The 27,696-nt window shown below is 41.1% G+C and overlaps 5 protein-coding genes across 6 annotated transcripts; 2 read left to right on the forward strand and 3 right to left on the reverse strand.

The window, feature by feature from the left end:
- Window positions 1–2,190: 2,190 nt before the first annotated feature.
- otop1 (otopetrin 1) lies at window positions 2,191–8,542 on the reverse strand. The gene is made up of 6 exons (XM_049733852.1): window positions 7,111–8,542; window positions 6,683–6,819; window positions 6,492–6,550; window positions 6,265–6,395; window positions 4,008–4,903; window positions 2,191–3,277 (listed from the first exon to the last, which is right to left on the reverse strand). The coding sequence occupies exons 1-6, from the start codon at window positions 7,493–7,495 to the stop codon at window positions 3,107–3,109; spliced, it is 1,779 nt and encodes a 592-aa protein (XP_049589809.1). The 5' UTR covers window positions 7,496–8,542; the 3' UTR covers window positions 2,191–3,106.
- A 722-nt stretch (window positions 8,543–9,264) lies between these two features.
- Window positions 9,265–12,501, reverse strand: tmem128 (transmembrane protein 128). Of its 2 annotated transcripts, none has more exons than XM_049733845.2 (5): window positions 12,348–12,501; window positions 11,057–11,189; window positions 10,777–10,938; window positions 10,499–10,607; window positions 9,265–9,544 (listed from the first exon to the last, which is right to left on the reverse strand). In XM_049733845.2, the coding sequence occupies exons 1-4, from the start codon at window positions 12,448–12,450 to the stop codon at window positions 10,508–10,510; spliced, it is 498 nt and encodes a 165-aa protein (XP_049589802.1). In that variant the 5' UTR covers window positions 12,451–12,501; the 3' UTR covers window positions 9,265–9,544; window positions 10,499–10,507. The 2 variants fall into 2 exon arrangements, with proteins under 2 accessions (XP_049589802.1, XP_049589803.1); XM_049733846.2 differs by lacking the exon at window positions 9,265–9,544 and adding an exon at window positions 9,766–10,371.
- Window positions 12,502–13,632: 1,131 nt separating this feature from the next.
- lyar (Ly1 antibody reactive homolog (mouse)) lies at window positions 13,633–16,083 on the reverse strand. The gene is made up of 8 exons (XM_049732700.2): window positions 15,603–16,083; window positions 15,412–15,526; window positions 15,216–15,323; window positions 14,996–15,079; window positions 14,511–14,829; window positions 14,317–14,376; window positions 14,002–14,087; window positions 13,633–13,880 (listed from the first exon to the last, which is right to left on the reverse strand). The coding sequence occupies exons 1-8, from the start codon at window positions 15,722–15,724 to the stop codon at window positions 13,743–13,745; spliced, it is 1,032 nt and encodes a 343-aa protein (XP_049588657.1). The 5' UTR covers window positions 15,725–16,083; the 3' UTR covers window positions 13,633–13,742.
- Window positions 16,084–16,089: 6 nt separating this feature from the next.
- On the forward strand, window positions 16,090–21,600 carry zbtb49 (zinc finger and BTB domain containing 49). The gene is made up of 10 exons (XM_049732697.2): window positions 16,090–16,343; window positions 16,644–16,823; window positions 17,011–18,098; window positions 18,166–18,212; window positions 18,287–18,360; window positions 18,491–18,573; window positions 18,662–18,823; window positions 19,026–20,726; window positions 20,980–21,035; window positions 21,134–21,600. Exons 2-8 carry the CDS (start codon window positions 16,672–16,674, stop codon window positions 19,730–19,732), a joined length of 2,313 nt encoding a protein of 770 aa, XP_049588654.1. The 5' UTR covers window positions 16,090–16,343; window positions 16,644–16,671; the 3' UTR covers window positions 19,733–20,726; window positions 20,980–21,035; window positions 21,134–21,600.
- Window positions 21,601–23,077: 1,477 nt separating this feature from the next.
- synpra (synaptoporin a) lies at window positions 23,078–27,386 on the forward strand. The gene is made up of 6 exons (XM_068652395.1): window positions 23,078–23,095; window positions 23,202–23,267; window positions 26,103–26,227; window positions 26,588–26,786; window positions 26,887–27,078; window positions 27,135–27,386. Exons 1-6 carry the CDS (start codon window positions 23,078–23,080, stop codon window positions 27,384–27,386), a joined length of 852 nt encoding a protein of 283 aa, XP_068508496.1.
- The last annotated feature ends 310 nt before the right edge of the window (window positions 27,387–27,696 follow it).

A 27,696-nucleotide genomic window follows, 5' to 3' on the forward strand; every position in this document is an offset into this window, starting at 1 on the left:
CCACCAACCACTGTCAGGTGCGTCACGCCCCTTTTGGGTGTAGTACGCACTGCGTTAGAAAAGGGGTGTGGGGAAACCTGCAACATTTCTAGGGTTTTCTCCGAAAATGTGTGCTTTGGCTCAATAAAGGAAGGAAAACAACACGAAAGAACTGTCCATGATGTCCAGTTTGACGCTGCGTTTGGAACAGTTTCATTTGAGCGCACAGCGTGTTATTTGGTTGGAGGTTTGTAGTCATTTCTTATCCAGCACTCCCACGGTGTCACGTATGATTATGTATATGTTGGATATGTTGAAGACAGCTGGGTCAAATTGACCCAACTAATTTGACCCAACTTCCTGGGTTGGTCCAATTTTCAATCTAGAATACAATACCAATATTATAGTAGCAGGTGTGTGCATTATTCAACATTTCCTCCTGGCAATAACACATTTCGTGTTTTAATTCAATTCGGGGGTGTTAGACATTCTACAATAACTTTTAGGGGTGATATTTTACTGAAACCCAGAGCTTGGTATAAATTGTTACCCCCTACCCCAAAAGACACGTTTTGTAGTCTGATAACGTATCCTCTCTCAAATGGTCAAATTTTTAATGAGAGGTTTAAAACCAATTTGCAGGGGCGTGCAAATGGGGCGAAGGACGTGAGCAGCACAAAACTATGATGGTCGTTTGACGGTCCCTAATGGATGTACACTACAACTGAAATGGCAATTTGTGTTTCAGAACATACTCGAACACAGTCAAACAAGAGTGTGCAGCGTGCGGATGAAGAACAATATAACAATAACTGCAAAGAAAGAATTCCCACAATCGGTTCATCACTTAGAACTGTCAGGTGCACCACCTCTCCTTTGTGTGAAGTGTTAGGCACTGCGCTGGAAAGGAGATGTGAGGAACGCTGCAACATTTTCAGAGTTTACTCTTTCACAGAAGGACCCCCCCCCCCCCCCCCTCACCCACACACACGCACAAACAAAACAAACAAACACTTGAGGCTTATTTCCACTTGAGGTGAGTGTCTAACCCCTCCGGCATGTATCACCGTGCACACATCCATGCAGTGACAGGAGTGATAGAATCTAGTGCAGGATAGTTAATAACAAAAGTAAACAACGGAATAGAGCAGATACACTTGACAATGATGAAAACAATTCAGGAAAAGAGCACACCTTCCAACGTGCCATGTGAGATCATCAGGTGTGCCACAAGCATCCAATTTAGTAATTTAATTTGTATAAAATAAAACATACTTATTTGGATTTGTTTATTTATTTATTTATTTGGTTTCTTTGTGCCTCAGCCACTAACAGGTTGGAAGAGACTGTCATAAACATGCAGGAAACACGGTGAGACTTGTCTAGAGCTGTCCATGGTGCTGAAATTGACATTACGCTTACAGTACTTCTGTGCCGCAATGTGCTTTAGCGTCTGGACGGGAGGTCAAACAGGCATTTTTGTGTGTGCGTGCTCGCGCCATACCCGCAGGTGAGTCACATCCACACTCCACACACAATGACGCGCGGCGTCGTCCGCACGTTTACGCCATAGCAGCCAACAAGTCACCAGCTTGGCCACGTCATTGCTATTTTTAGCCCCCCTCTGTGTGCTTGTCATATCGGTCTGACACTACGTCAAAATAATCCCCTGGACGCCCAATGTCAAATTCTCTGGAGTAATCTAATCTCGGATGTCTGGTCAAGAGGCAGTGTACCGAACATTCAGAAAAACAGTTTGTGAAAAGTGAAAATGTGAATGATAGAGATTGTGAACCGAACGTCAAGTCACCCGAGCCTACTTATCGTCTGAAAAGGTTCAAGCCTATTTTTTCTCCGAGTTACATTACTTGGCAATTTATATTATTTGTTTTACTGTATAAGAGTTTGTATTCCAATATCGAAAAACTTTGACATCGAAAAAAATGCTCTGTAGGAAAAAAAACGTACTCAACAAATCATCTAGCAGTGAAAAAACATTGCAGTGATTATTTTTTACAATACTTGTCTTGGTGTTATGAATTTGTTTTCTCCACTGCCCAATTGTATTATGAATTTTAGTGCCCGATTTTATTTGCATGCACGCTTTATTTAGTTGGACGAATTGAACGCCGACTACAACAAGCCTAAATAAGTAGCGACATCGTGTGGTGGTTTTGTTTACTAAGAATTGAAAAGTCAGAGACCCGAGTCTTAGTCGACAACTTTGTATGACCAAAATCTAATATTTATTTCGTTACTACCGTAAAAACAATTTCACTTGAGCACCAGTTCATGTGACTTCCACAAAGATCCCGTCTCAATGTTGAAATGATGATTTTGAACACAAGCAATATATTCAATGAAAAACAAAATTTACATACATGTTGGCACTTACTGAGATGATGGTAGGTAGCACCTGAGTGAGAACTTTCACCAGACATCAATTCATCTACTATATACATCGCAAAAGTGTGTTAGCCCACAAATTTCCGGCTAAGTATCCAGAAGTAAGACACCGAACCCCCAATGGTGTGTGTGAATTAACGGTCGGTTTTCCTTTCTTGGCAATATACACATCATGTGGTGAACAGAATTATAATTGTAAATGTTGACTACTTTGAAGACAGAATAAACTATAACCCCTCAGCTTCTGTGCTTTCTCGGATACTGCATTCATATTTCAAATGATGTCAACATTTTTAGAACACCCTGCAGTTGGTTCTGAGCTGAGATTTGAACTTTGCTCCACAAAACCATAATAAATGAGAACATCATCCATAAATAATATGCATATTTGAAATGCATATCACTACGGGTCAATGCGTGCACATTTGTACAATCATCCATGCTATTAAATCATTTTTTCTGGTACGTTGACGCTTTGAAAATACAATCACGTGTACGTATGTGTCACATAGCATAGGATTTAATCAAAAGCCTACTGCAGTGTGACAACCAAACACATGAGCCCTTTTGTGAATTAATTTGGGAATTGTTATTCTTCGGGAATATTTTTTTTTTGCCACAATTTCCTTTCAAGACTGGTGAATCATGAACCATGCTGGGAAACACTCAGTAGAGAACTCCGGTAAGCATTATCATGTATTGTCCAACTTGGGCTTTTCCGTCAGACGCGCCGGAAGACCTCAAATAGAGAAGCGACCGAGTGCATGCGATAGAAAAGGTTTAAAGGAACCGCAAAATTGAGCGTTGTAGTCCATGTACTGAAACCGAAGGCCTCCTGTTCCAGCCCATTTTCGTACTGCGGCCGACAGCCAAAGGCGGGGAGGATCCACAGCTGGGGGGGAAACAAGAAAAAAAACAATGGACATGTATTTAGTATTCAGCTCTCTTTGCCAAAAGATGAATAATAATATTTTTCCCTTCAGCCAATGTTACATAGGCCAGCAAATTTAGAACAACCAACACTGCTTTTCCCTATGCAGAACCAAAAAAAAGTTTCCAGTAAAAACATCCACTCTGCTAGAAGTAACAAAACACCTGGATGGGGGGAAAAAAAAGGGCAAATTTTCGAGTTCGAGGAATTGTTAAATGAACAACAAGGCACATCTATAGTTTGAGCTGCAAAACAAAGAAAGCCTTTCATTGAGATACAGCTCAACATAGGGAAACTGATATCTTGGCTCAGTCAGATAGCATCGAAATTCACCATAAGCGTGCTGACGCATTTATTCTTCCAGAGCTTGATTCACTTTGTAGTGTCCAAATGTCCGTTCAGAGTTCATATCGGCCGATAACTGGAGAGATATCTGTTACCATTTGGCAGAGCCAGCTGCTTGTCCTCATATGATTTTTTTTTTTTTTGCTACGTAGAGTGAACTCATGAATAATAGCTGCTCAGCCCTGGCAAACTTACGAACAAAGAACTATGTTGAAGTGAGTTGAGGAATGTTTTTTAAGACAAAAATACTGCTTTGGCGCCATCTTGGTTTCACATCACAACATAGGGTACATACAGTAGCAATCTCAAAGGGATTAAAAAGCCGACGATCGGAAGTGTTTCTTACCGAGATGTTGCACATAATTAAGAAGATGGCGATGTTCTTCAGGATTTGCCTCTTGACATTTGGAGCGTCGGCTACTTGGTTTCCAAAAGGCTGTGGCACCTCCGCTAATTTGTACACTTGTCCGCTCTCTTCCTGCTCGTTCTCCATGGCGACGCAAGCCCGCTCCGGTGTGTCGTAGGCTCGGTTGAAGATGCCATTGTAAGGTGGGGCCAAAGAAGACGTCACTGAGAAGATTTCAGACGAAGCCACTAATTCGGGGTCACCCCGCCCGGTGTCGTCCTGCCGGCGGTAGAGGGATTCTACGATGAAGAGGTTCTGGATGCACTTCTCTAATACCACAAGCAAAGAATAGACCAAATTGGTCCAGCGATACGGCGGACTGCTGTCAACTCCCAGCACGGCTACGATGCTGCACCAGGACATCAACCAGGAGCCGATAGATGATCCAAAAAGCAGTTCTGTGTCCAGCTGTCTGGAGGGGTTCTTCGAGGTGTCCGGTGCCATGCGATCCGCTCGGTATATGAGCAAACCCGAAGCGCAGGCGGCACACATGAACGCCAGCATGATGATGCCGTAGATGTAGAACATGGAAATGGCCGAGCGCCGAGTTGGAACGGAACCTTCCATGTGTGTTATGTAAACCACCAGAATCCCGATGGTACTGGCCAGGGCGACTAGACCCAAAACAGGGCCCAAGGTCAAACCTTGGGTTTTGGTAGCTAGCCGTTTCTGGTTTGAAGAAAGGTCAATGTTCCTTCCAATGTTCTTCCACATGACAAAGAGCATGGCGGAGACAAAGATGTGGTATTCGATGTTGAAGGGATACAGATAGTAGAGGCTGCTGGAGAACATGGAGCAAGTGCTGGTGGTGCAGTTACAGTGAAGCTCGGTGTGAACTGAAAAGTCAAATGCATACATAATGATTTCGGGATGCTGACACAGAATTAAAACACGCATGTTAATCATGAACATAATCATCTCTATTCATTCTCGTTGGTTCTGGTAAGGCTGTATGCAAGCATCACGGATGTCATGTTACCGGATTCAACATTAAGTGTTAGGAGTACACTTTTTTTTCATTTTTTGTTTAATTTCCTCCTCAATTATCGTTTATTTTTATCAGTTATGTGTTAATGCTAGCATAACATTCCTACCGAGGCAGAGGCAGAGATGATTAAAATTCTTCTCATATTTCTTCATTAAAATAAAGCAAAATGACAAGCTTATTTATGACTGATGCTGACGAGGGCAGGGAGTGAAATTGAGCTTGATCTTAATCAGAAAGGAGACGTGCTTAGATATAAATGTGAGCCAAATTCCCGCTTTGCCAAGTCATGGTTATTACTCCCACAAATAAGTTCCTCCCAAACTTTCAACTACCTGTTCCTTAACTACCCCGCAATGGTTGCATCCCTACCCTTGCTAAAGATCCTCCTCACACACTCAGCTATGTGTCCCCAGCGACCGCAATCCCCCCCCTCCCCCCGAGGGTCACCCCAACAGCCCTGCACCCTTTAATTAAAAAGCGAACAACGGTCAGGCTGACAGTCAGCCGGATATGAGGAGGAGTAGCTAAACCCCACAACCCCTCGGCTTAGATGTATCAGTTACTGTAATTGCAGCACCCTTGGGAGTAAGCAGCCTGGGATAAAGCCGTGTGAGGTCAAGCAGCGGGTGGGGGGCTGCCAAGGAGGGTGGCCCTGGCTGAAGTGTGTTGTAAAGCCTTGGGAGGGAGCCTCAGCACTAACAGTGCGTCTTCTGAAACCTAATCAAGTGACTTTGGACACGAACAAGTCCTGCAGGGTTGGCGAGCTCACCTGCCTTCCCCTCTCTAACCCTTCCCTTTTTTTTTTTTTTTTTTTTTGCTTCCACTCACTCTCAATTGAACTATTGTACTGTTCATCTATGTCAGGGGTGTCGAACTTTGGCCCGCGGGCAAAATACTGCCCGCAATATAATTGTATTTGGCTTGCAAAGACAAATTGTGCATCGACTTTGTGTCAATAATAAAATTGCAAATGGTCTTCACTTAGAGATGTATTTTTATTACCATTCATCTTTTTTTTTTACTAGTCTCCGATTTCAAAACTAGTTAATGATCAGTTTACTGTGTAGCCTATACTGTATATAATACGAGTTCATACATTTATTTGGGTTATAATTGTCTTCCGAAGGAAACTATGATTACGATGCAGCCCGTGACAAAAATGAGTTTGACACCCCTGATTTATGGTACAAGCCAACAATCAAGCCTTACCTATAGTGAGGTTTCCATAGCCCAGGGCAGAGAGCCTTCTATTATGGTTGTTCAAGAAGTGCTCGGCTTCCGACATCACACCATTGGCCCAGAGTAGGAGGTTGGTAAAGACTGCATGGATGACACCGAATCTGCGGGGGGCAAAGTGTGGATAACAAAGTTCATGACGAGATGGATGATCAGCGACAAGACGGCAGCTAGAATGTCACGTGCTAGCATAAACATACCTCTCTAATGTCTCAAAACGCTTGATGACATCCTTGATGTGAAACCAGAGAAAGTGCACCTAATCAAAACAACAAAGACATTTCAGAAGAAAAAAAAGCTATATGTAATATGACCCAAAATGCAAAGAACTCATTATGATGAGACCTATTTGGTTAAATTCCACTGGGAAGTATTATTGTTTCAAACTTACCTGGGCTATAGTGTGGCTCGCATGGATGACAGGATATACCCCGAGAATGGCCGACACACAAGCTTGATATCCAACATAATATCCGATTCGGAACACGTCCATAATCATTGAGAGAAGCGCAAGAAGAGTCAAGCCACCTTTGGGAAAATCAGAAAAGACGTCAGCGTCTCAGTATATGCATCTAAATTATGAAAAATACTGAACAGAAAATTCTTGCATTCCTGGCTTTGACAAAATAATTACTTTTTTCAGCTTTCGCAGAATATAATGAACTATGGTTGAGACCATAGCAACACGGAGAAATGTCAACCGGAGAGCGATTTTGAGAAGCAAGATATTTCCGACCTTGCTTTCAAAGAAATGTCTGCTGCAAAAATGAATCATGAAAAAAGATGATCAAAAAATACCTGGCTTATTGTAAAACTCACCTCTGATCCAGCACGTGGTGGCATGGACGTCTTTCTCAGTACGAGTATTCTTGTGTCGGGTCCGCACCAGCATGTACCACAACATCCAGACCAGTTGGAGGATCATGAGGCAGGTGAGGAAGGACAGCAGGTGGTCTTCTTTGACTGAAGGGCTGTGGTGGGCCAGGGCCAGCATGAGCGCCGCTCCAATCAAGAGCAAATTGGTCCCATATTGTCCACTCAGGATCTCCGCGTTCTTCCTTGGATAATCTTGGGCCAAATTCAGCTTCAGCTTGGTCCAGATCTTTTTCTCGTTCTCCGAGCTGGACGACGAAGAGGAGCTGTTGCAGTATTTGTTCAGACACATGACATCCAAGCTGTTGGGTTCTACCATGGTGGGAGACATGGTTCTAAAGAACGTGGGCAAATGGGTCAAAGAGTCAAAGAAACTGAAGGTGTGTCAGAAGGGCTCCCGGGTGCACTCTTGTAATTGAGTGAAAATATTTTCACCTCCTCTACACTTGACTATTTCTGTCAACTTTCACTTTTGCACCACTACATTTCCTCCCTGTCCAAAGTGAGACATGATGAAATTTACGATGGAAGCGCCTACTGCCTACACATTTGCAGCAGCAGATGCTGACAAAGATAACTGCAGTTATCATGAGTTTGTTTGGGGCATAAAGTCAAGGCCAGCCTAACATGCGCTAAGCTAACTTCGCTCATTAACCGAGAGCAAACGCACCACTGAAAAAGGCTCAAATAAATACAAATTCAATTAAAATAAAGAAAACATTAAAAATTGTAACGACTAGCTTTAATTTTTTCAACTTTTACATCCACTTCCAAATTAAGTACATTTAATATTACAAAAGTGACTTTTTAATATTTCTTTTTTAAATAGACCATATTAATATTTCTTGCTCGAATATAATTCCACCAGGTAATCTTAACTTCTACCACAGTTACTTTGTCAAGATATCGCCTTAACGAACTTAATACAAGACTCCAAAAACTGCCACTTGCCAATGCGGTATATCCTAAAAAAAAAAAAAAGGCTTTAAAACTGTAAACGGTCTTGTCGCGTGTGTCGAACCCTGACGTAATTATCCACAAAGTTCGAATGATGTACACATCCGGCTATTGACTGCATCTGTTTTCTCAAGAGTTTGCTGCAACCGCCCCATGTGACGATCAGGTTGTACACGAGATCATTGCTGTTGAGGAGTTCCAAAAGCGCATCAAACTGCTAAGACCCTGCTCAGCTCCGGTTGCAAGCGAGTCTGTGATGGTCATGGTGGTAGTTCGCAAGGCTTTCAAGATGAGGGGCGGGGGGCTAAAGATCATATGGAGGGATTCAAAGTGGGCTTGTACCAATGTCCGAGGGGATAAGTATTTGACTTCAACGGGGGTGGGGGATTAAATTTGTCAAACAAAAGGTGGGTGAAGTTGAGACGTGATTAGTGGGGCGTGAACTTTAGTGGAATACTCAGTGCCTTTTGTGGGTACGCTTCATAATTTGTTCCGTTTACCGCAATTCGAGAGATCTGATTTAAAAATCATCCAATGTAGCGCAAAAGTGATGATTGCTTATTGAGGTAATTTTTTTTAAACACCTGGGACAATAAACATAATATGCGTCATTTGGCCAAGGCGTGACCGTATGCGTCATTGCGCACGTCCGTCCATTAGCTTCCCTGCGGAGTAGCTCGGCGTCACACTGCTGTTTACGTGGTTGCTGTTTGTTGCTTCTTTTGTCCTAAGTCAACTTTGTTTTCTTACCTTGAGCTCCTACCAATTTCTCAGCAAAAAATAATAATAATAGAAGCATGCTCTAATGATGTGGTTTCCAAGAAGCGCGTTCCCAGTGACTCTGATTGATTAACTTATTCATTACCATTTGTCGCCCTCAAGGGAGGAGGGTGGCGGTAGGTGGACTTACAAACACAGACGACATCCGATTATTGTCAACTAACTTAAATGAACCACTGATTATGTCTGAACATGTTGATGACATTTTCAAATGATTAGATTAGTTCGTTTGTATTCAAGCTTGCAAGTCACAGTATTTAATACATAACAAAGATTTTGCAATACCAAATGAAAAAAGGGGGAGAGATTTAAAACACAGTGGCTGATCACTAAAAGTGATTAAAATAGAGATGGCTCCAAATATCAAAAGTAGTATGTTTATTTAAAGAACAAAAATACACTTAATGGAGCATTACCATTCTCAAAACACAAACTGCGTGTCACTCATTTTGCTGCTCATCAGCCTCAGCTTGAAACATTTTGGCGCTTTTCTTTTCAATACATATATTTGACGTAAAAAAAAAGTAGTCTTCAAATCATGATGGTCATATAGAATGAAAAGGAACAATTACTGGATTCCATCAAGCTGTTTTGGTCGAATGTTCCAGGAGTCCATCATTTCTTTGAAGACCTTTGTGCATTGCTGGTACACAAGAAAAAAGTGGAATTGATTTTAGTTGAACACATAAATGTGCTTTTCCAACTAAGGTTGTATAAAATGCTCATTTTAGCATTAACTTATCAGTGTTGTACAGAGTTTGGAACACAAAGATTCATTTGAACGCTCGACACGTTGTATCTCGGCTTTAGCTTTATCATAGCATTAGCAAACAGCTGCTCAACTACACAGGAGACACCCGCACGTCAGCAATAGTAACATTCATTTTATTAGAAACAGCTATCTGGTGTTTGGATACATGTGTTCCTGGGATTTAGAGTACAAAACAAACACAAGTGGGTAAAAAGGAGAGGTGAATTTATATCCCACCCCTGGAAAATATGGTGACTGATGTTATCACACTAAGCAAAGGTAATAAGGTCCTTCAATAATTGCACTGGCGCTCCTCTGCCAGTCAATGAGAAATGGAATTGACTTAAGCCAACAGGTCCTGAATACAAATTGACTGCAGCAAATATTCATGTGAGAACAAAACAAACAACGTCAAGGCAGCGAACGTAAGCACAGTAATAATATCAAGCACGGAGCTCATGTGAGGTAACAAAAATAATATAAATATCTCCGGTGATTGATCCATGGTTGCCTCAGAAACAACGCAATCATGCTTTTCACAAAACTGCTTTAATGTGATGATAGTTAACTAAGCAAGAGTTAAGATATGCAGCCCAAATGAAACAGTCTTGAAGTTCTTCAATCAGTTCACGTGATTTACGGAAACGCAAAAGTTTCCTCAAGGTTATAAGACTCTAAGTATATTTGCATTGGGGAAAGTTGGGAGTTAATCCATGGATCTGAGGTGGATGAAGAAGCAACGTGAGAGGACTTAATTTCTGAGAGAACAGTCGTGATGAGATTTGGAACAAAGATGTAAAAAAAATAAAATAAAAAAAAAAAAGCTTGGAAACAAACAAATCTTACTTGTCATGTTCATCCAAGCATAGAAATCAGCATGACCACACCCATGAACTGCGTGAGGAGGATGAGCGGAGTGAAGAAGGACCAGACTGGCCATAGCGCAATGTTAAAGCTGCAAAGAAATGTTTAAATATTAGCAACTTAAAAGAGAAATTGCAAATTATTTGTCTGGCTTATGTGGCCAACAAACAAATGTTGGGACTGACTCAATAGGGCCTCCTGCTGGTTACTGTCTAGTATTACAGACACATTTAATGTCTAAGTGTTTTTATTGAATATACCTGCACGACGCGGCAATAAATGCAGCAGTGGTGATGGGAGGGATTGCAGGGTACTCTTGGTCATAGTGCACGATTCCTCGGAACCACTCCAAATACCCAATGCAGAACATGGCCAGGCACAGGCTAATGGTAAGGAGCAGCAGGCCCACGTTAAACCACCAACTAAAAAAAAAAAAAAGTTTTACATCATCAAGCAGAATACTTTAGACGTGAATGGGAGTCTTGATGAGATTTTTTTTTTCTCTCTGACATTTTAGTCTCTCACTCAGAACTCATTCACCTCTTGATGTCATCATTCGCAATGATGTTGGGAAAGAAATCCGCATAATAGGTGACGCCTATGGCTGCCACAACCCAGAAGACGGAGTGCTTGTTGATTGGAGGGACAGGTCGGACATCTTTTTCTTCTGAATCTGAAATATATTTAAAAAAATTTTTTACCATTTAAACATTTATTTTCAATTTTGTACACTGATTCCAAGGTGGCCTTAAAATACATTTTTGCTGAAAGATTTCTTACAGCTTTGGGAAGTACTTATCTTTATTTGACATTGATTAAGTGGATTAAACATATCATGGGCAGCTGTTGGCTGCTGAAAACGTGAGCACCACGCTGCACTGCTCACAAAGAACTCAGTGGCCTCTAAAGGAAGTCAGTCTCCGTATTAAATGAAAGCGATCCCTTTTGGCTCGCCTCTTGTACAAGGTAAAACTATGCCAATGTGTTTTGTCAGTCCCACTTGATAGGTGCAAATTGGCATACTGATTTTTGATAACGATGCCACTGACGCTTATCAAACCTGGATTTGAAAGAATGCACAAACAATTTGTAACTTAAATAGTAACATTTCTATTCAAAACACTCCAATGAATAAAGATGATTAAGTTCCTGTGGAAAATAGTGTGAGCATGATTTTTTGTTCTAATTTCTACTGTGTCAAGGTCATCTTAGTAAAGACTGCTCTTGTTTTGATTTCTGAATGTGCATGTGTGCACTTCGAGCGCTAAACAACCCAAGGCCACAATCTTGACTTTTTCCCTTTATCGCATATTATGCATATAATATACAGTGGATCCCCGATAGGGACTGCAAAGGCCTGTGGATAATAAAAATGATGATGAATGTGAAAGTGGCCTTGTTGCAGCTTTCTATTTTCTTTATGTGGCCCTTGGAAGATAAACATTGGGCATTGATAGAAAGATGGCCTCAGAATAGAAAAGTGATCCTATGAGCATGGTTACAAAGTTGACAGTGTTTGCTCTGTCAAAATAATCAAGAATTGCTGGACTTGAGCCAGTGACGGTCACAAAGGCAATATTGTTCACTAGTAGAAAAACTCACTCAACTTTGGCAATGTCATATATAGTGCTGGTTCTATAAACACCTCCACCACCACATCACGTCACGCAAGCCCTTATACGTACTTTGATGACCCACCAGTTTTATTTTTTACTATGTAAACAGAAGCATTAATCACCATGACAGTAACTCGGGCTAAAGAGTTACACACTTAGCCGTGAAGAAAAAAAGAGCCAGAACAAGTAACGAGAATCTAAATATATCCACTCACATTTCTTGTCTTCGTCGGGCGACGAAGCTCCCGTCTGCATGAGTAACTCGGCATTTTTTTGGAATCTTTTTCTTAGCGTTGCGAATTCACTGTCATTCAGCATCTTGCACAGCGATCGTCGGAAGCAAACGACTTCCTGTTTACGTCGCGCTTCGTGACGTCACTGAAAGCGACCATTGTAGTTTTTGTGTTCCGAAAAGGAGCGAAGAAAATCGGAAATTCACATTTTGAAATGTATCAATATTTTTAATATACATTTTAAAATATATATTTTTAGTAGATAAGGTCTCAATCATCATGACTTTAGATATATTGTATTGTAAAAACAGCTGTCATGCAAAAAGATACAGCACTATAGTTGTCATAATTTTGAACTCTAATGATTTATTTTTTTCCGGGAAGGACTTTAAGTTATTTGATGTTAATTCTGTAACTCTATATTTTTCTTGGAAGAACCTAAAGTTATTTTATGTTAAATCTGGTGGAAAATAATTGTGTAGACATGTGGAAAATATTAAATGAGCACCACAAATAGCACCTACATATGGCCATGTTTAACAGTTAGAAAAGCCTGCAAGGTAAATAATATGCAGCAACATGAACACTTATGGTGTGGAAAACATCAGTTTACTGCAAAATATATAATCACTGCAATAGCAACATTAAATAAGTTTTGCAACTAGGTAAGCCTAACTTTGAATTTTCTTGGTTATTCAGTACAATACACTACACTCCACCTTGGGCCAGAAAATACAACTTTAATACTGTCACACTTGACAGCTCCGCTAATACCCCTTAGTATGCAATATACAATTTCAGATAAGCAGAACAATGAATGAGCATCAGTGTTAGAGCAGCTGGGATTAGCAAAGCTTCATAAAGCATATTTCCTGCTGTAGCTACCTGTGTGTGTTTTTGTGCGAGTGTGTGCACGCAAGTGTGAAGGCTGCTCATTCCAGCAGTGGAAAATCGGACTGCATCAAAAATTCACCTTACGCTTCCACCATCTTCTATGGAGCTTCTGTGTTGCTGGCCAAGTGAACCTCAATGCGGATGCCGAGGAATGTGCATTAACTTTGTTCCGTGTGAGAGTCAAATTTACCTCAGGTGCAGCTCTCTCATTTCCCTTCCCCCACAGCAACATCCAATCCCACGGATAGGGTACCAATTCCCACCCTTGGAATGTTGGGCAAAGCACCCAACTCAACATTTGTCATTTTCTGTGTGAATGACATGCTTGACAGTAATATATCGACAGTGACCTCTGAAATGAGTACAAAACTACTAAAAATGACAAATGGTTTTATTATCAAGATCCTGCCGGTATTAAAAATGGAACAGTGAACCAAGGCAATCATTTCGACCCAACATACCATAGAGGTTGAATATGCTAGTTTAATTTACAAGTCTAACTCTGTCCTTCAAAACTCTAAATTTGGGATTGTGACTGATCTTATTATTGAAAAGTGCCAGGACCTCCTCTTTTGTCTTGAAATTGCCATCACCAGTGATTGAGAAGTAGGCTGCCAGGACCTGCAGAGAGGAATTTATTCTTTCATTTTATGCCAGACAGACAAAATTCGCAAAATAATTCAGCATCAAAATAAATTGTGGTCAGAAGGAAAGAGACATTTTAACAAGATCAACATCTTACCTTTTTCCTGAGTTTCTTCACTGGCAATTCCTGGTCAGGTGAATTCTTCAAAACTGCTTTGATTGTTTCTTTCCATTTGAAACTGCCTAGAAGGTGTTCAAAAACAATTATCAGCCACTGAAGCACAATTACAGAAGTCTACAAAAGCAGATAACTGCATCCAGGGCAAGACAAATATAATTGCTGCATTTTTTTTGCAGTAAAAACCCCAATTTAATCGTTAAATTGGCACTTTCCAGGATTTACAGCTTGTTCAAGCCATTCCTGAAGGAAGAATTTAATGTGACATACAAAAAACTGCAGTATTGATCATACCTTTGACAACTGCTTGATCCTCACTCTGTTCCGATACAGCGGTCTCTCCCGTTTGGTCAGCTGGGAGAAATCAGATAAAATATTTTATGATGAATTTATTGTTACAAATGACATATCAGTATTTGGCTTCTTTCCATAACTGTCCACATACAGTACATGTATGTTGGACTTGTGTAGACCATGACAAGACTTACTTTTCATCCTTTTGTTGGACACTTGCTCAGCAGCACCATTTTGGTCTTCATTCCCATTTTCATCACAAGCCCGTGATCTCTTTCTGTCCTTTTTTTTCTTTTTGGCCACCTGCCCTTCCTCAACTATTGCTATTTCGGTCTTTTTGGACTTAGTTTTGTTTTTCCTATTTGGCTCTTGATGTTCTTCTTGATGCTCTTGTTTTGCGTGCTTCTTCTTTTTGCCTCCATGGCCATTCTGTTTTTCTTTAGTATTACCATCAACTTTGACTTCGGTCAGCGTTTTCTTCACTTTGGTTTTCTCCTGGGGTACATCAGGGGGCTGTCAGGTTATAGGAAAGTAAGTATCAGTTATTTCCCCCCAAAAAATCTTCAACAAAGCTTGGAAACAGTGCAAGGAATACTTGTACAATTTATAGGTAAATGTTGTTTGATCTGGTGAGTAAAGTAAAACAATAGTGGGCAAACAAATATCTATTACCACTTACACTGTCTGATGATGAATTGAGAATGTTCCACACTTCTTCATGCAGCTTTGTGCTGCTATTCTTGAAACTGTTTTTCATCCAATTCTAATGGAAGGTTACACAGTGATTAGATCATAGACACTGAGGAGGTACATTTACCCACATGGTAATGTATACGAATATCAAAACAAATCATACCCCTTGACATTAAAATGCCAATATTTTCAATATAAGCACCCACCTCAAATTTGGCCTTTTTTCTTGGGACATTGTCATTGGCACAGATTTGCTTGAGCACAGCTTTCAGATTAGCACTTATTCCAGGTTTGTTCATGGCTGTGTTGATTTTCTTGAGTAACAGAGTGATCAAATTTGAGTACACAAGCTTCTTCTGAAATGATACAACTTAAAAATCAAGGTCGGAGGTTGACTTTTACCTCAATCCATTGTTGCTGTTTCACTTCCCCTTTGTTTGCTTTTGCCTCATAGCCTTTACCTCCATATTTCTGGTCCTCGGTGATGCATTTGATGTGATTTTTGTAGTCATCACCCCTTCAAAGCACAAGACAATTTTACAAGGCTGTGCAAGTTTTGAAAACTCAAAGGAATAAGGGACACCGAAATTTACCCGAAATCTTTTCCACAGTCAATGCAAGACACAGCCTGGCATCCCCGGCACTTCAGCACGTGTTTTTCTACCTGGTTTTTTTTCAAGGTTTGGCCACAAGCGTTGCATGTGAAGAACACCATGATGAATGACTTCTCTGTCCACGTACGCGTGGATTAAATAGCGAGCACAATATCGCCCCTGCCCTTGCCGACGGCTTGTAATCTCAGTAATGTAGAAACACTAAATCCTACAAAAGCTGGAGCTCCTCTCCACAGAGACCCAGCTAAGCCGAAATCGATAGCCAACAATACTCAAATCGAAATACTGCAATCAACTAGATTTATTTTAAAAAAATGTCACGATTTATACCAGCAAGAAGTTAAATTATCTCGGGTTCTAAAACGAGTTGAACTCCCCACAATGATCCACCAATGTAGCTTTACCAAGACACACGTTTTCTTGCCTGAATTTATAATCGCGTCGCTATTAGTCTTCCGAAAGTGTACACGTAATGAAAACAAAGTTCCGCCCTGTCTTACAAAGCTACTTTTCGGTGTGACGTTGAGGCGCCGGCGTTTTTGTTGTAGTTTTCTCATTTACACGCAAGTTAGGGGCATATTTACGTGTATAATTTTATTGCTGTCTAAAAAATGACAAACGTTGCCTTTATCAAGAAATGCAAAATGCAAACTGTAGCAGGAAGTGAGGCAACAGCGGTGGAAAGGTGACCGATCGTCCAAAGAAACCACCAAATATTCAGTAGGTTGTTCCGAGTACAACAGTAGCAAAAAAGTCTTAAAATAGATTTTCATTCTTGACAGATAACATAAGTGAATTAGTTCTGTTGCAATTCGCAGGTTTGGCAAAGCTTCGTAGATAGCATGCTAGCTGTCTATTGATTTATGCTAATATAAAAATGCAAAGCGACGAAACCAAACGCCGTTGTTTATGTTTTATGTCATTCTGTAAAATGGCAATGTTGTGAGGTTGTATTGTTAAAAACATAAATCGTAAATTATTGTATTGCCTGTCATTGACTTTACTCTCCCCTTCCACCAGCTTTGAATGCTTGTACGGATGAGTGAGCATGGACACACTATCCAGCCACAGCTCCTACTTGCTGCAGCAACTCCAGGAGCAGAGGATTCAGGGAATGCTCTGTGACTGCATGTTGGTGGTCAAAGGGGTCTGCTTCAAAGCCCACAAAAATGTACTGGCTGCTTTCAGCTCTTATTTCAGGTATGTAGTACTTACTCATTGCTACATCAAGTTACTTGTGCAAGGAATTTCTTAGTTGGCGGTGCAAAAAAGGTCAAATGCACACATCTATCATTACTGCTATCTGCTTATTCAGGTGACATTTTGGCTATGTAATTGGATTATGAATAATTGAAGTGCTAAACCCATGCTTATTTGATCTTTGCAGATCTTTATTCCAGAATTCCCCCAGTCAGAAAAACGAAGTTTTCAACTTGGTTATCCAGGATGTCAGTGGCATTGGTCAAATATTGGACTATATGTACACCTCCCATCTTGACATCAACCAGGATAACGTACAAGCTCTCCTTGACATCGCTCAGTGTTTGCAAGTTCCCAACGTCCAAAGCATGTGTAACACTTTCCTTAAGCCTTGTCCCCCAGCGGTGGAAATCCCATCGTTTTCTCTCCCAGGCATGCTGACGTCAGAGCACGACTGCCTCCTAGGAAGCAGCCTGCCTAGTGATGTTGACCTCCACTGTCCCGCTGAAGTACCCAGACCTGGCTTCATGGAGCAAACCAAACGAATGCCTATTTCTATGTCCAATGGCAACTCAGGTGACTCAAGTAGCAGCATCCAGGCACCTGTAGAAAAACACTTAGTCCACGGTTATAAGCTCCGTGATTTCTACAGTAAGCAATACTTCAAGCAAAGTGCCATTCAGGCCTCAAATCAGGGTCCAGGACCTTCGATTGTCGTGGAAGAGTCCCAGTGTCAGCTCGGACTCACCCAGGGAGGCAACCAGTCGCATTTGTGCTCAGGAAACGCAATTCAGCCCACCCCACCTTGCACATCTTTGGCAGCCGACAAGAATCACGTGGCTGCGTTGACACCTTCGGATAGTTTAAACACCCCAAGCTCTGAGCACGCAGACGCCATGCTCAGTGCGCCCGTGCGTCCAAAGAAGACAGTTTACCTAAAGAAATACAACTACCTAGGTTCTCAAAAGGCATTAGAGGAAATGTTTGCAGAATCGGTCAGCGAGCCCATCCTTAACTGCCCCAAAGAAGATTCTGTGGCCCAGATTGTGGCTCAAGAAGCCCCTGTTGAAAATCTTGTGAATGTCAGGGAAGACGCACCCAAGACGCCAGCAGATGCAGAAATCCCCAGACCACCACCCACAAACCAAGAGGAGCAAGGTTTGCAGATTGCGCCAGAACCGCCGCAGCAAACAGGCCACAAATATTCCTGCAACATGTGTGGGAAAGTCTTCAAACACCCGAGCAACCTGGAGATGCATAAACGCTCACATACAGGTTAGTCAATGTCAATTTCGTTAGCCAGCTTTGTTGTTATGATAATTCAATTTTTTTTATGTTACAGGCGAGAAGCCATTTGAGTGCAACGTTTGTGGAAAGAACTTCTCACAGGTATGATCAAATCATTGCATTTGGATTTTTTTTTATTGTTTTGCTGCAGCGGCGTAAGTGTTGTTTGTTCCCAGGCTGGAAATTTACAGACACACTTGCGACGACATTCTGGAGAGAAACCCTACATCTGTGAGTTATGTGGCAAAAGGTAAACAGCCTCATCCAAACCTATTTTTCTGTTGCGTTAACTTAACAAATACAGATTTAAAAAAAGTGTTCGCATGTTGCATCAGAAAAGACATCCATCGTAAATAAATATTGTATCTTTCCCCCTCTAGCTTCACTTCATCCGGAGACGTCCAACGTCACAAAGTGGTGCACACAGGAGAAAAGCCACATCTGTGTGATATATGTGGTCGAGGTAAGTTATGTCTCCAGGCTTTTTTTTGTTATTGATGACCTAAATTATACATTTGTCTTCATTGAACTTTACTGTTCACATTGGAAAGGATTCAACAACTTAAGCAATCTCAAAGAACACAAGAGGACACACGTCACAGACAAGACGTTTACGTGTGACCAGTGTGGAAAATCCTTCAACACGCACAGGAAACTTTTGAAGCACAAAGCCTGCCACGGTGGCGAGAAACCACACAGTTGTGACACCTGTGGTAAGTCTGCATCTTTTTTTTTTTTTGAAAGCATCACATCCAAACAGGCACAGCATCAGCTCGCCATTTTTCTGAAGTTGAGCTCGGCCGAGACCCGGCAACTGTGATGTCATTTTCAGTTGTCAGCAAATGGGGAAAAAAAGTTTAGGGTTTAAGAACCATGCACTGTACGAGTATGTTTGTATGTTCTCCACCTGCGCAGGGAAATGCTTCATTGGCTCAGGGGATTTGCAGCGTCACATCCGCTCTCACACTGGAGAAAAACCCTACCTCTGCAACACCTGTGGGAAAAGCTTCACTCGCTCAGCCATGTTGAGGATACACAGCAACATGCGCTGCAAAGGCGCACCAGCTGATGGCGCCGTCACACACAACTCTGACCAGACTGGTAGCTCAGATGCGGCTGTCTCGCTTACCAAAACGGTCTGCCAGGATGATGGCACAAGCGAGCAGCCTTTTCCTGCTATGATGCCTCACGCAGGACTTGAGAAGCCTTCACCACCTACCCCAACACCCCACGTTGAGACAACACCTCTGAGTGTCCATCTTAGTCCAGCTTCTACTCCAACCTCCCTTCCAGAACTGCGCTCCCTTGTGCCACATCACCTCCTCGCTTCCTCCCACCAGGACAGGAGCACGGCGCTACCTGGCCCGGATCACATGAAGCTGCTCAAACCGCACAGCTCTCAAGAGGTGGAATATGGGCCTTATGCGGAGACTGGACCTATGGGTAGTGAGATAGGGAGAGGTGGGTTAGGCAAGCCTTACCTGTCTGTTCAAGACAATTGCTGTGCTACTCGGTCCAGTAGTGGCTTATACCGGGCCAGTGAAGGTAACTTCATCTCAAGTGTAACTCTCTGGGGTCTAGCAATGAAAACTTTGCAGAATGATAATGAAATTGATCAATAATGCTCAGAACAAATGACACTCATCTTGAAAAGTGCGTCCGAAGATACTCAGGTGGTATGCTGAAATGGTGTTACAGATTGAGTTTTTAAATGTACCCCCCCACACACCTTTTTATTATTTTCTTGTCCAACGGCAACTATGCATACAATGTACGTATTTGCTCACAGTTGATATACTCACCTGCTATTATTATTTATTTAATTTTTATTCACTTTCTTTTATGTCAGCAGTTTCTGCTAAGGTTTGTCATCTATATGCGCCATGTGATTGACTGGTTACTAGTCGAGGTGTACCATGGCTCAATCAAAATCAACTGTGATGAGTTACTGGAGTTCTAATGAGGACCAGTTTTATAAAAAATATGGATGCTTCTACCAAATATAATTGGTGTATTAATTAGTGTGGTTAGGGCATATCCATCCAATTTAAGCTGCCTTATTTTAAGACTCATTAGAGGAACAAAACTACTAGGCAAAATCTCATAGCATTCCAAAGTGCTATAAATTAATATAATAATAATAGTAATAATAATAAAAGAGAAAACTGGTGATATACACTGACATTTCTGCAATAGGCAGTTGGTGAGTGCTGAGTGAAGTGAAGCTTTTAGAGACTAACCTGTGTAATAAACCTAATAAAGCAAAAAAAAAAAATGTTGAAATATTGTCTGGCACGAGATCACAGTTGTGTCTCCCCAGTTGCAGCTTCAAGCGTTCTGAGTCTGACTTGAATGATGCTGAAAAGACTTACTAAAAGTCACGCCCACTACATGCAACGTATGCATGGACAGTTTTAGTGTTTAACCTGCACCTATTTTTATTTTATTTTTGTATTTAAATTCCACAATATTTTTGATGGTTGATGAAAGTAAAGCGAGGGAGAAGAAAGAACGGTTTATTCGTCGGAAGGATTGCAGAACATGCCAACGCGCATGCTCAAAGCTACGGGAAACAGGAAGCACAACTCAAACATCAATGTACCTCGTACTTCGACGGTAAGTAATAATTATTTTTCTTTAAGTACGAGTTGTCGTGACATTTTTAAAACGCTATGACGTGACGTGTTATGTTAATAAACTTAAAATGCATAATTTTCCATTCGTTTTATGACTGCTTTTGGGGCGATGTGTTTTTACCTGTCGCAACCCCACGAAAATACGATTTGCAGCTTTTGGCAATAATAATTAAAGTATAAAAGATTTTGTCTTGGATAATGACAGTTTGATCTATGTATTTTTTCCTGATCAGATCAAGCATCAGAACAGCTGTTTGCCTCCACATGCACACCTCCTTCCATAGTCATGGTAATATTTACATTAAAATGTTATAAGAAATTGATATACTTTTGCACAAATGTAGCATTGCCGTGCCCTGTTAAATAACACTTTTTTTTTTCTTCCAGTGACCAAGGCCTACGCACCTAACGACAAAGTATTCTTCCACACCCATTACTGAATTCCAATGTTGTATTAGGCTCAAGTGGATCACCTTTTCAAATATATCACCTTGCTTACATCCGTGTGGACAAAATGAGTGAAACTAAAGAGCTGTCTGACTTTCAGCGTGGTTCTGTAATAGGATGCCACCTTTGCAACAAATCAGTTGATGAAATTTCTTCTCTCCTGAGTATTCCAGAATCAACTGTAAAAGATGTCATTGCAAAGTGGAAAGTTTCAGGACCGTCAACAACTCAGTCAAGAAGTGGCAAACGACCCAAAGTTCCAGAGACTAAGTAGCATCAACAAGTGAGCCACACCCTGCTCACTCAAATCATTGGTTTTCAAATCTTGTATATGACCTTCAATATGGCGTCCTTGTTGTCTCACAAAATAGCACATTGAATTAAAATACTTATCAAATAATATACTACTCACGAAGTCAAGAACTTTCTGTGTAGGGTTATGAAATGCTGGAAAAGTCCCCTTGGACTGGAGTCACCAAAGTAGATAATGGAAGATTTATCTTTTTCATTTTAAGTGATAAAATACACACCATGAATACATCCAGTGCTTCAGTTCCAGTCAATTTAACTGGTCGTCTCTTCCTCCTATTGTCTGTTGCTCTCTCTTTCTCAATCTCTCTCTCTCGTTTCCCATCAGGCTACAGTTAATCTCGATTATGTACGCCGTCTAACTGGTGCGGGACGAGACGGGCGCTCGTGGCATTTTACCCAGAAACATTTCAAAGGCACATCTTTTGTTTTGGTATCTACTGTAATCAGTGCTATCAATGGCATATGAGGATAGACCTCATCAATAATTGAGTGTGACATGATCAAATATGTTTATGTTCTTACTCCTTGTGAATGTACGTTATGGCAGATTTTTTTTTTTTTGCTCTTAATTGGCTTTGCTCTAAATCAACATCAGTATAGACGAGCTTTGGCAGCAGTTGCAGCCGAGCAGTAATTGCTGCAGGGTTGTGGAGTGTTCCGTTGTTGGATGAGATGGATAAGTGGCTGACCCAGTCTCTACTATAATTCCTCAGCGAGTCTCAATATGAAATGGGCTTAGGCAAACGAGAATGATTGTTCCTATACCGCTGCTCTGCTCTCATTCAATCTATTCCTATGTGAACACATTCAGCTCCAGTTTGACGGAGGACGCAGATCTAACCAAAAGGATGTCATAGACTTTTTCATCTGTCCCCGTGCACATACATTTAATGGTGAATGTACGAGCAATCGAATGTAATGACTCTCTCTGATGCTTAAACAGCCCCCTAGGCAGTGTTTGTGTATATATGTGCGTGTGTGCAAAAGATAGAGAATGGCGGGATGAACAGAAATGAAACTGGAATCATAGTGGAGATGTGATAAAATGAATGCTTTGCACTTAATGGAATCGTATCAGACACTTCCATTCTGTTTTCAGAATCAGCTTTATTGGCCAAGTTTTACTCACACATGCGCATTTAATGGCAAAAATCAGTTTGTTGGAGCTCTGCCTAGCCTACGGGGGTTTGACAATTTGCAGTCTTCAGTCAACCTCTTAGAATGCATGCCTAAAATTCAATCTCAGTTGTCAGGCAGATGTGCTATCCATTTACAACATGTTGAAAATATAATACGAAATCCAAAAATATGCAATAGTGTGGCATTTTACTCTATATATACTCAAATAATGTGTACATTTCTGTCATTTAAGCGAGATTAATTATTCACAAATGAGACTGGCACAAGAGCATATAAGAGCGAGAGGGAGACTCGATCGGTTACTTTCGGATAGAGTCGGAATCCGAGCCGAAAGCCCCCCGACTGATACCACCTCACATTTTCTGGATTGGGTCTCCGTTTGCCGTTTGTTTACATCCAATCAAGCGAGTAGCACGAGGACGCGCTGCTGGAATGGACACTGCAAATCAGGTCAGTAAATGGCACAATGCGCTTTTATTTAATAGTATAATTGCTTTCTGGATTAAAATGCATCAAATTAAAAATATGATTATGGTCTACTTTTGTGTTTTTGCAGCTTGCATCTGCGGGAACCTTCCAGGTGCTTAAACTACCTCTGGGATTTATCCGTGTTTTGGAATGGGTGAGTTGGAACATTTTGTTTTCATCCCATATATGTGCCAACTTAATTAAACACGGTTGAGTTACATAATGTGGATCAAATGGAACGCGAGGTGACATTTACGTCGCGCCGCTATTCGCATTTTGCAGTCAAATATTGAATTTACCTTCAATTGATCATCGTCACATAATTTATGGGGTGATGTGATTAGCAACATCACAAACATGCTGCGGTGACTTGTAGATTAAGTTAAAAAAAATCCAACTAAGAATCTATATTATGGTTTTGGCGTTTACACAAGGGGGGGACATGTGACTTTTGTGTTCCATTCGTGCGTATTTCTGATGCGCCACGTAACACCATTCGTCCATAAATCATGCAACATAAAGTGAAAAATGGGAAAAAAAGATTTGAGTCTCGTTTTTATGTGCTTTGAAATGAACCTTTTAAATCTGTGCGTGTGTTTGCCTGGTTTGTTGCAAATGGGAAAATTCACAAATATGTTGTTTGGTTACCTTTTGGATGTACAATATATAGTACACAACCTTGTTTAATTCAATTTTAGCTTCTGCAATATTGTATTAATTTAGCCTACCGTGCTTAGAGCTCGCAGTTCTGAGGTTTAGGCTTCAAATATCATCTTGGCCTGTGTGGACTTTTATTTTTCTTATAACATTAAGTAGGCTATAAAAACCAAATGTCATTGCACGTTAGAAAGCATCACAAGTTTGCGACTTGAGTCGATTGTGTGACTTCAGGCAATAAGAGCTTTTCTCTCCTGGTTGACTGACCAGCATGTGGTTTGACTAATCCTGTCCAATCTTTAACTGTACAGATGATCAGCCATGTGGACACTGAAGCTATGTTCACGTCAGCCATACTTATTGTTGCAGAACTCCACTGAGTTTGCCACATCTTCATATAAGATTGGAAGTCATTAGCGGCCATGCCTCCAAAGACTGATGATGGTCTCTGTGTGTGTGTGTGTTTGGCACACAATCTTTGGTTGGCATATTCTGTTCCAAACAGCTGTAAGGTCCGCTTCCCTCCGCCATAGACTAACTCATGCAGAAGCTGTCCCTTGAGATGTGCCCAAGCACTTCACTGCATGTGTGTGTCTGTGTGTGCGCGTGCTCGAGAGCGATGGAATGAGAAAAGCAGCAAAATTGCACGGCTGAATGAACACATGATGCTAATGATATACATTTGTTTATGCATTGAAGCATCATCATAGTTGCAACATCTCACACGCTTGCACGGGCACTGTATCATATTGATAAAATATTCGGACTTTTCTTTTACCTTAATACGCAAATCTTAAAGAGTACAAAGCAGACTTAGCGGGAATGTGTCGGGCACTTCATTGTCTAGGTGATGGACCCTAGACAAAATAGTCATGAGAAGCAATGGACATTAGAAGGCCATCAAAGAAAAACAGTGTAACAAAATTTTAATGGAGATTGTTATGCTTGTGGGCAGTGGAGCCTGCAGAGTGAAAGAGAGAGTGAGAGAAATGAGTTAGTGGGGTAGATGAATCGGAGCTATGCAGGACAAAACGCACTCCCCGTGCATGAAGGGATTAGCTGCCACTAAATGAGTTTATTTGGTGATGCTGCTGCTGTGAAAAGATAAGACAAGCTCTCTCATGAAAGCGTGTGGACATTTCACCCGTGTGCTGCTGTTCATAAAGCGGGTAGCTTTTGGGACTTTTATTCAGATTAAGTGGATAGTTATTATTTTTATTTTTTTTGCATGGATAATTTAGAACGTGTCAAGATGACTCAAACTATCACATAGAATCAATCTGCCAGATAATACTAATATTATTGTCTTAACTTATTGTCAAAAATGTATTTATTTATTTGATTTAATTACCTTTTTATTCATATTAGGCTATCTCGTTTTATTGATGTTAGTATTGTCTATCTGTGTATTTCTGTATTTAACTGCTGGCACCTGAATTTCCCCCCGGGGATCAATAAAGTATCTATCTAACCATAATGAGGTGATATTAAAACATTTTTTTTTTTTTTTTGCAAAGGCTGCTGTACTGTTGGGAAATTAATCTATAAATAATTTGGATGGATTTTTTGGTTTTCTCTGCATAGAATTTTAATTTCTTATCTGATAAAATTTGTTTATAAAACCTTGCTGTGAGTCTGCATATCAAGCCATTCAGGTCAGGAACAGGAGCAAAAAGGGAGATGTTTGTTTTTTTATTTTGATACCCAAACATCTCGCCGCATTCTCGCCGTTCCACTTCTCTTTTCTCTCTCTTTATGGCTTGCTCCCTGAGGAGCCCAGCTGGGAGAGGCAGATAAACACGCAGGGTGCGAGGCTTAGCAGCCACCCTCCTGCTACAATGCCACACTCCACCGTTCAAAGGACCCTGCCTGAAATGAGAGGGGCTAAACCCCTCCGATAAATCACAGCAAGATGAGACAGCTGCAGGAGGGTGGAGGTGGGTGGTGTACAGCAGGAAAGAGATAATTATCTGGGGTTATTCCTAACACTTAAGAGCATTTATTATACACCTCCTATCGCCACTTGTCTTTTCCCAACTGGCAATTTGAGATCGGCATGGGAACGCCAGAGTATACAGCAGATTTGATTGTTCTTGAGATTTGTGGAAGAGTCCATATTTTCAAAGAGATTATTATAATTATTTATTTTCATTGATAAACAGATTTTACAGTTGATTAGAATAAGCCCAAAGCATGGCGGCCATGTTGGCAGGGGCAACTTCCTCATCAAAACAATTATAGGAAGTGTGAGAATTTAGCATTTTGGTTCCTGAGGTGTGCTTTGTGAAATATTGCATTTAGCAAAACAGTCATACCCCTCTCTCTCTTTTAGCTTTTTGCCATATTTGCCTTTGCAACATGTGGAGGCTACTCTGGGCAGCTGCGAGTTAGTGTGGACTGCATGGAGAAGGCCAGCAGCAACCTCAGTATTGCCATTGACTTTGCTTATCCTTTCAGGTGAGACGTGTTTATTTTCATCTTAAACACCTTTGAGCTCCTAACATGCTTATTGAATTGCTCTAAGCAATAGTTGGAGTGGGTTAATTGCTCTTGTTTTACTTACTTTACCTTTTTACTTCACTTGAAGTTTAAAAATCCATATGTACATTGCTTTCTACAGCAGTGATTCTTAAAGTGTGTTACAGCTACCTCTAGCGGTAGCTAAGAGAATCGCTGCCTACGTACTTCTGTTTTTCAATGGTCCTTGGATGGCTTAAGTAATTTTTAGGGTGATTCTTTGTATAAAAAGTTTGCAAACCACTGCTATAGAGCAAATGTGTTTTTATTGACATGATCACTGTGTCCATTTTGCATTAGGTTGCACCAAGTGTCATTTGAAGCGCCCATGTGTGAGGGCATGAGGAGGGAGCAACTCTTTCTCATTGGAGACTATTCATCGTCTGCTGAGTTCTTTGTTACGATTGCGGTCTTTGCTTTCCTCTACTCCCTTTTCGCCACTGTCGTCTACATCTTCTTCCAGAACAAGTACCGCGAAAACAACCGAGGACCACTAATCGTGAGTATCGTTAGCTGTGTACATTTGTGTACTTTTGTGAAGATTGCATGCTTAGGTCTGGTTTTCTGGGTGTGCAAACTTATGTTTCTGTCTCTTGCAGGATTTTGTTGTGACCGTTGTGTTCTCCTTCATGTGGCTTGTCAGCTCATCAGCTTGGGCCAAAGCTCTGTCTGATGTCAAGCTAGCTACAGATCCAGCTGAGGTTCAGCTCCTCATCTCTGCCTGCAAGGATCAGACAAATAAATGTGGCTCTGTGCAAGAACCACGCTGGTCTGGACTCAACACCTCAGTGGTAGGTAATAAGATGGCCAGAAAGTACACCAAATAAATCTCATTCTTTCTCTCCAGGTGTTTGGATTCCTCAACTTTGTTCTCTGGGCTGGAAACATCTGGTTTGTTTTCAAGGAGACTGGTTGGCACAAGGGTGCTGGCAGGTTTGTGGGCGGGGTTTCTGAGAAGCAGACCGGTAGTGTTAATGAGCAGCCCTACAACCAGGGCAGCTTTGATCAGTCAGGGAGCTACAACACCCAGGGAGACCTCGACCAGCCGTCTGAGTACAGTCAGGTCGGTGGTCCCTCCTCTTACGCCAATCAAATGTAGTTTGCCTTTTTATACCTTGAGTGGTACAGCTGCATTTTGAACATGGCAATGGGTGGAAAAAAATGACCGGGAAGAGTTTGCACCCTATGAATAAAGGTTTTGTCAGGTTTTTTTTTTTTTTTTAACTGCTTCTAGTTCTTTTTGTTTTATTGAGAGGGTGGGTATTATGTTTCTTCTTGTTTGGATTATATCTATGTATTTGCTTGGTCATATATATTTTTTTTGAAGCGTGGACGTTGTCTGTTTGTATATTCCAAAATTTGGAAATAGTGTTGACCGTGTGCATGATACGATGTTTGCGTGATACTGT

The sequence above is a fragment of the Syngnathus scovelli genome, chromosome 11 (assembly GCF_024217435.2).
Source record: "Syngnathus scovelli strain Florida chromosome 11, RoL_Ssco_1.2, whole genome shotgun sequence".
In the NCBI taxonomy this organism is placed as follows: Eukaryota; Metazoa; Chordata; class Actinopteri; order Syngnathiformes; family Syngnathidae; genus Syngnathus; species Syngnathus scovelli.

Coding starts and splice junctions, on each gene's coding strand:
- tmem128 (XM_049733845.2), bottom strand. CDS start 12,450: ATGCTGAATGACAGTGAATTCGCAACGCTAAGAAAAAGATTCCAAAAA. Junction 11,190..12,347: donor GCCCGACGAAGACAAGAAAT/GTGAGTGGATAT, acceptor AATATATTTCAG/ATTCAGAAGAAAAAGATGTC. Junction 10,608..10,776: donor TTTATTGCCGCGTCGTGCAG/GTATATTCAATA, acceptor ATTTCTTTGCAG/CTTTAACATTGCGCTATGGC.
- synpra (XM_068652395.1), top strand. Junction 23,268..26,102: donor TTATCCGTGTTTTGGAATGG/GTGAGTTGGAAC, acceptor TCTCTCTTTTAG/CTTTTTGCCATATTTGCCTT. Junction 27,079..27,134: donor CTGGACTCAACACCTCAGTG/GTAGGTAATAAG, acceptor CTTTCTCTCCAG/GTGTTTGGATTCCTCAACTT.
- otop1 (XM_049733852.1), bottom strand. CDS start 7,495: ATGTCTCCCACCATGGTAGAACCCAACAGCTTGGATGTCATGTGTCTG. Junction 6,820..7,110: donor CACCACGTGCTGGATCAGAG/GTGAGTTTTACA, acceptor ATTTTCCCAAAG/GTGGCTTGACTCTTCTTGCG. Junction 6,551..6,682: donor CGAGCCACACTATAGCCCAG/GTAAGTTTGAAA, acceptor TGTTTTGATTAG/GTGCACTTTCTCTGGTTTCA.
- zbtb49 (XM_049732697.2), top strand. CDS start 16,672: ATGGACACACTATCCAGCCACAGCTCCTACTTGCTGCAGCAACTCCAG. Junction 18,574..18,661: donor GTGTGATATATGTGGTCGAG/GTAAGTTATGTC, acceptor CACATTGGAAAG/GATTCAACAACTTAAGCAAT. Junction 18,824..19,025: donor ACACAGTTGTGACACCTGTG/GTAAGTCTGCAT, acceptor CCACCTGCGCAG/GGAAATGCTTCATTGGCTCA.
- lyar (XM_049732700.2), bottom strand. CDS start 15,724: ATGGTGTTCTTCACATGCAACGCTTGTGGCCAAACCTTGAAAAAAAAC. Junction 14,088..14,316: donor GGATCAAGCAGTTGTCAAAG/GTATGATCAATA, acceptor AACACCTTCTAG/GCAGTTTCAAATGGAAAGAA. Junction 13,881..14,001: donor TGAAGAAACTCAGGAAAAAG/GTAAGATGTTGA, acceptor TCCTCTCTGCAG/GTCCTGGCAGCCTACTTCTC.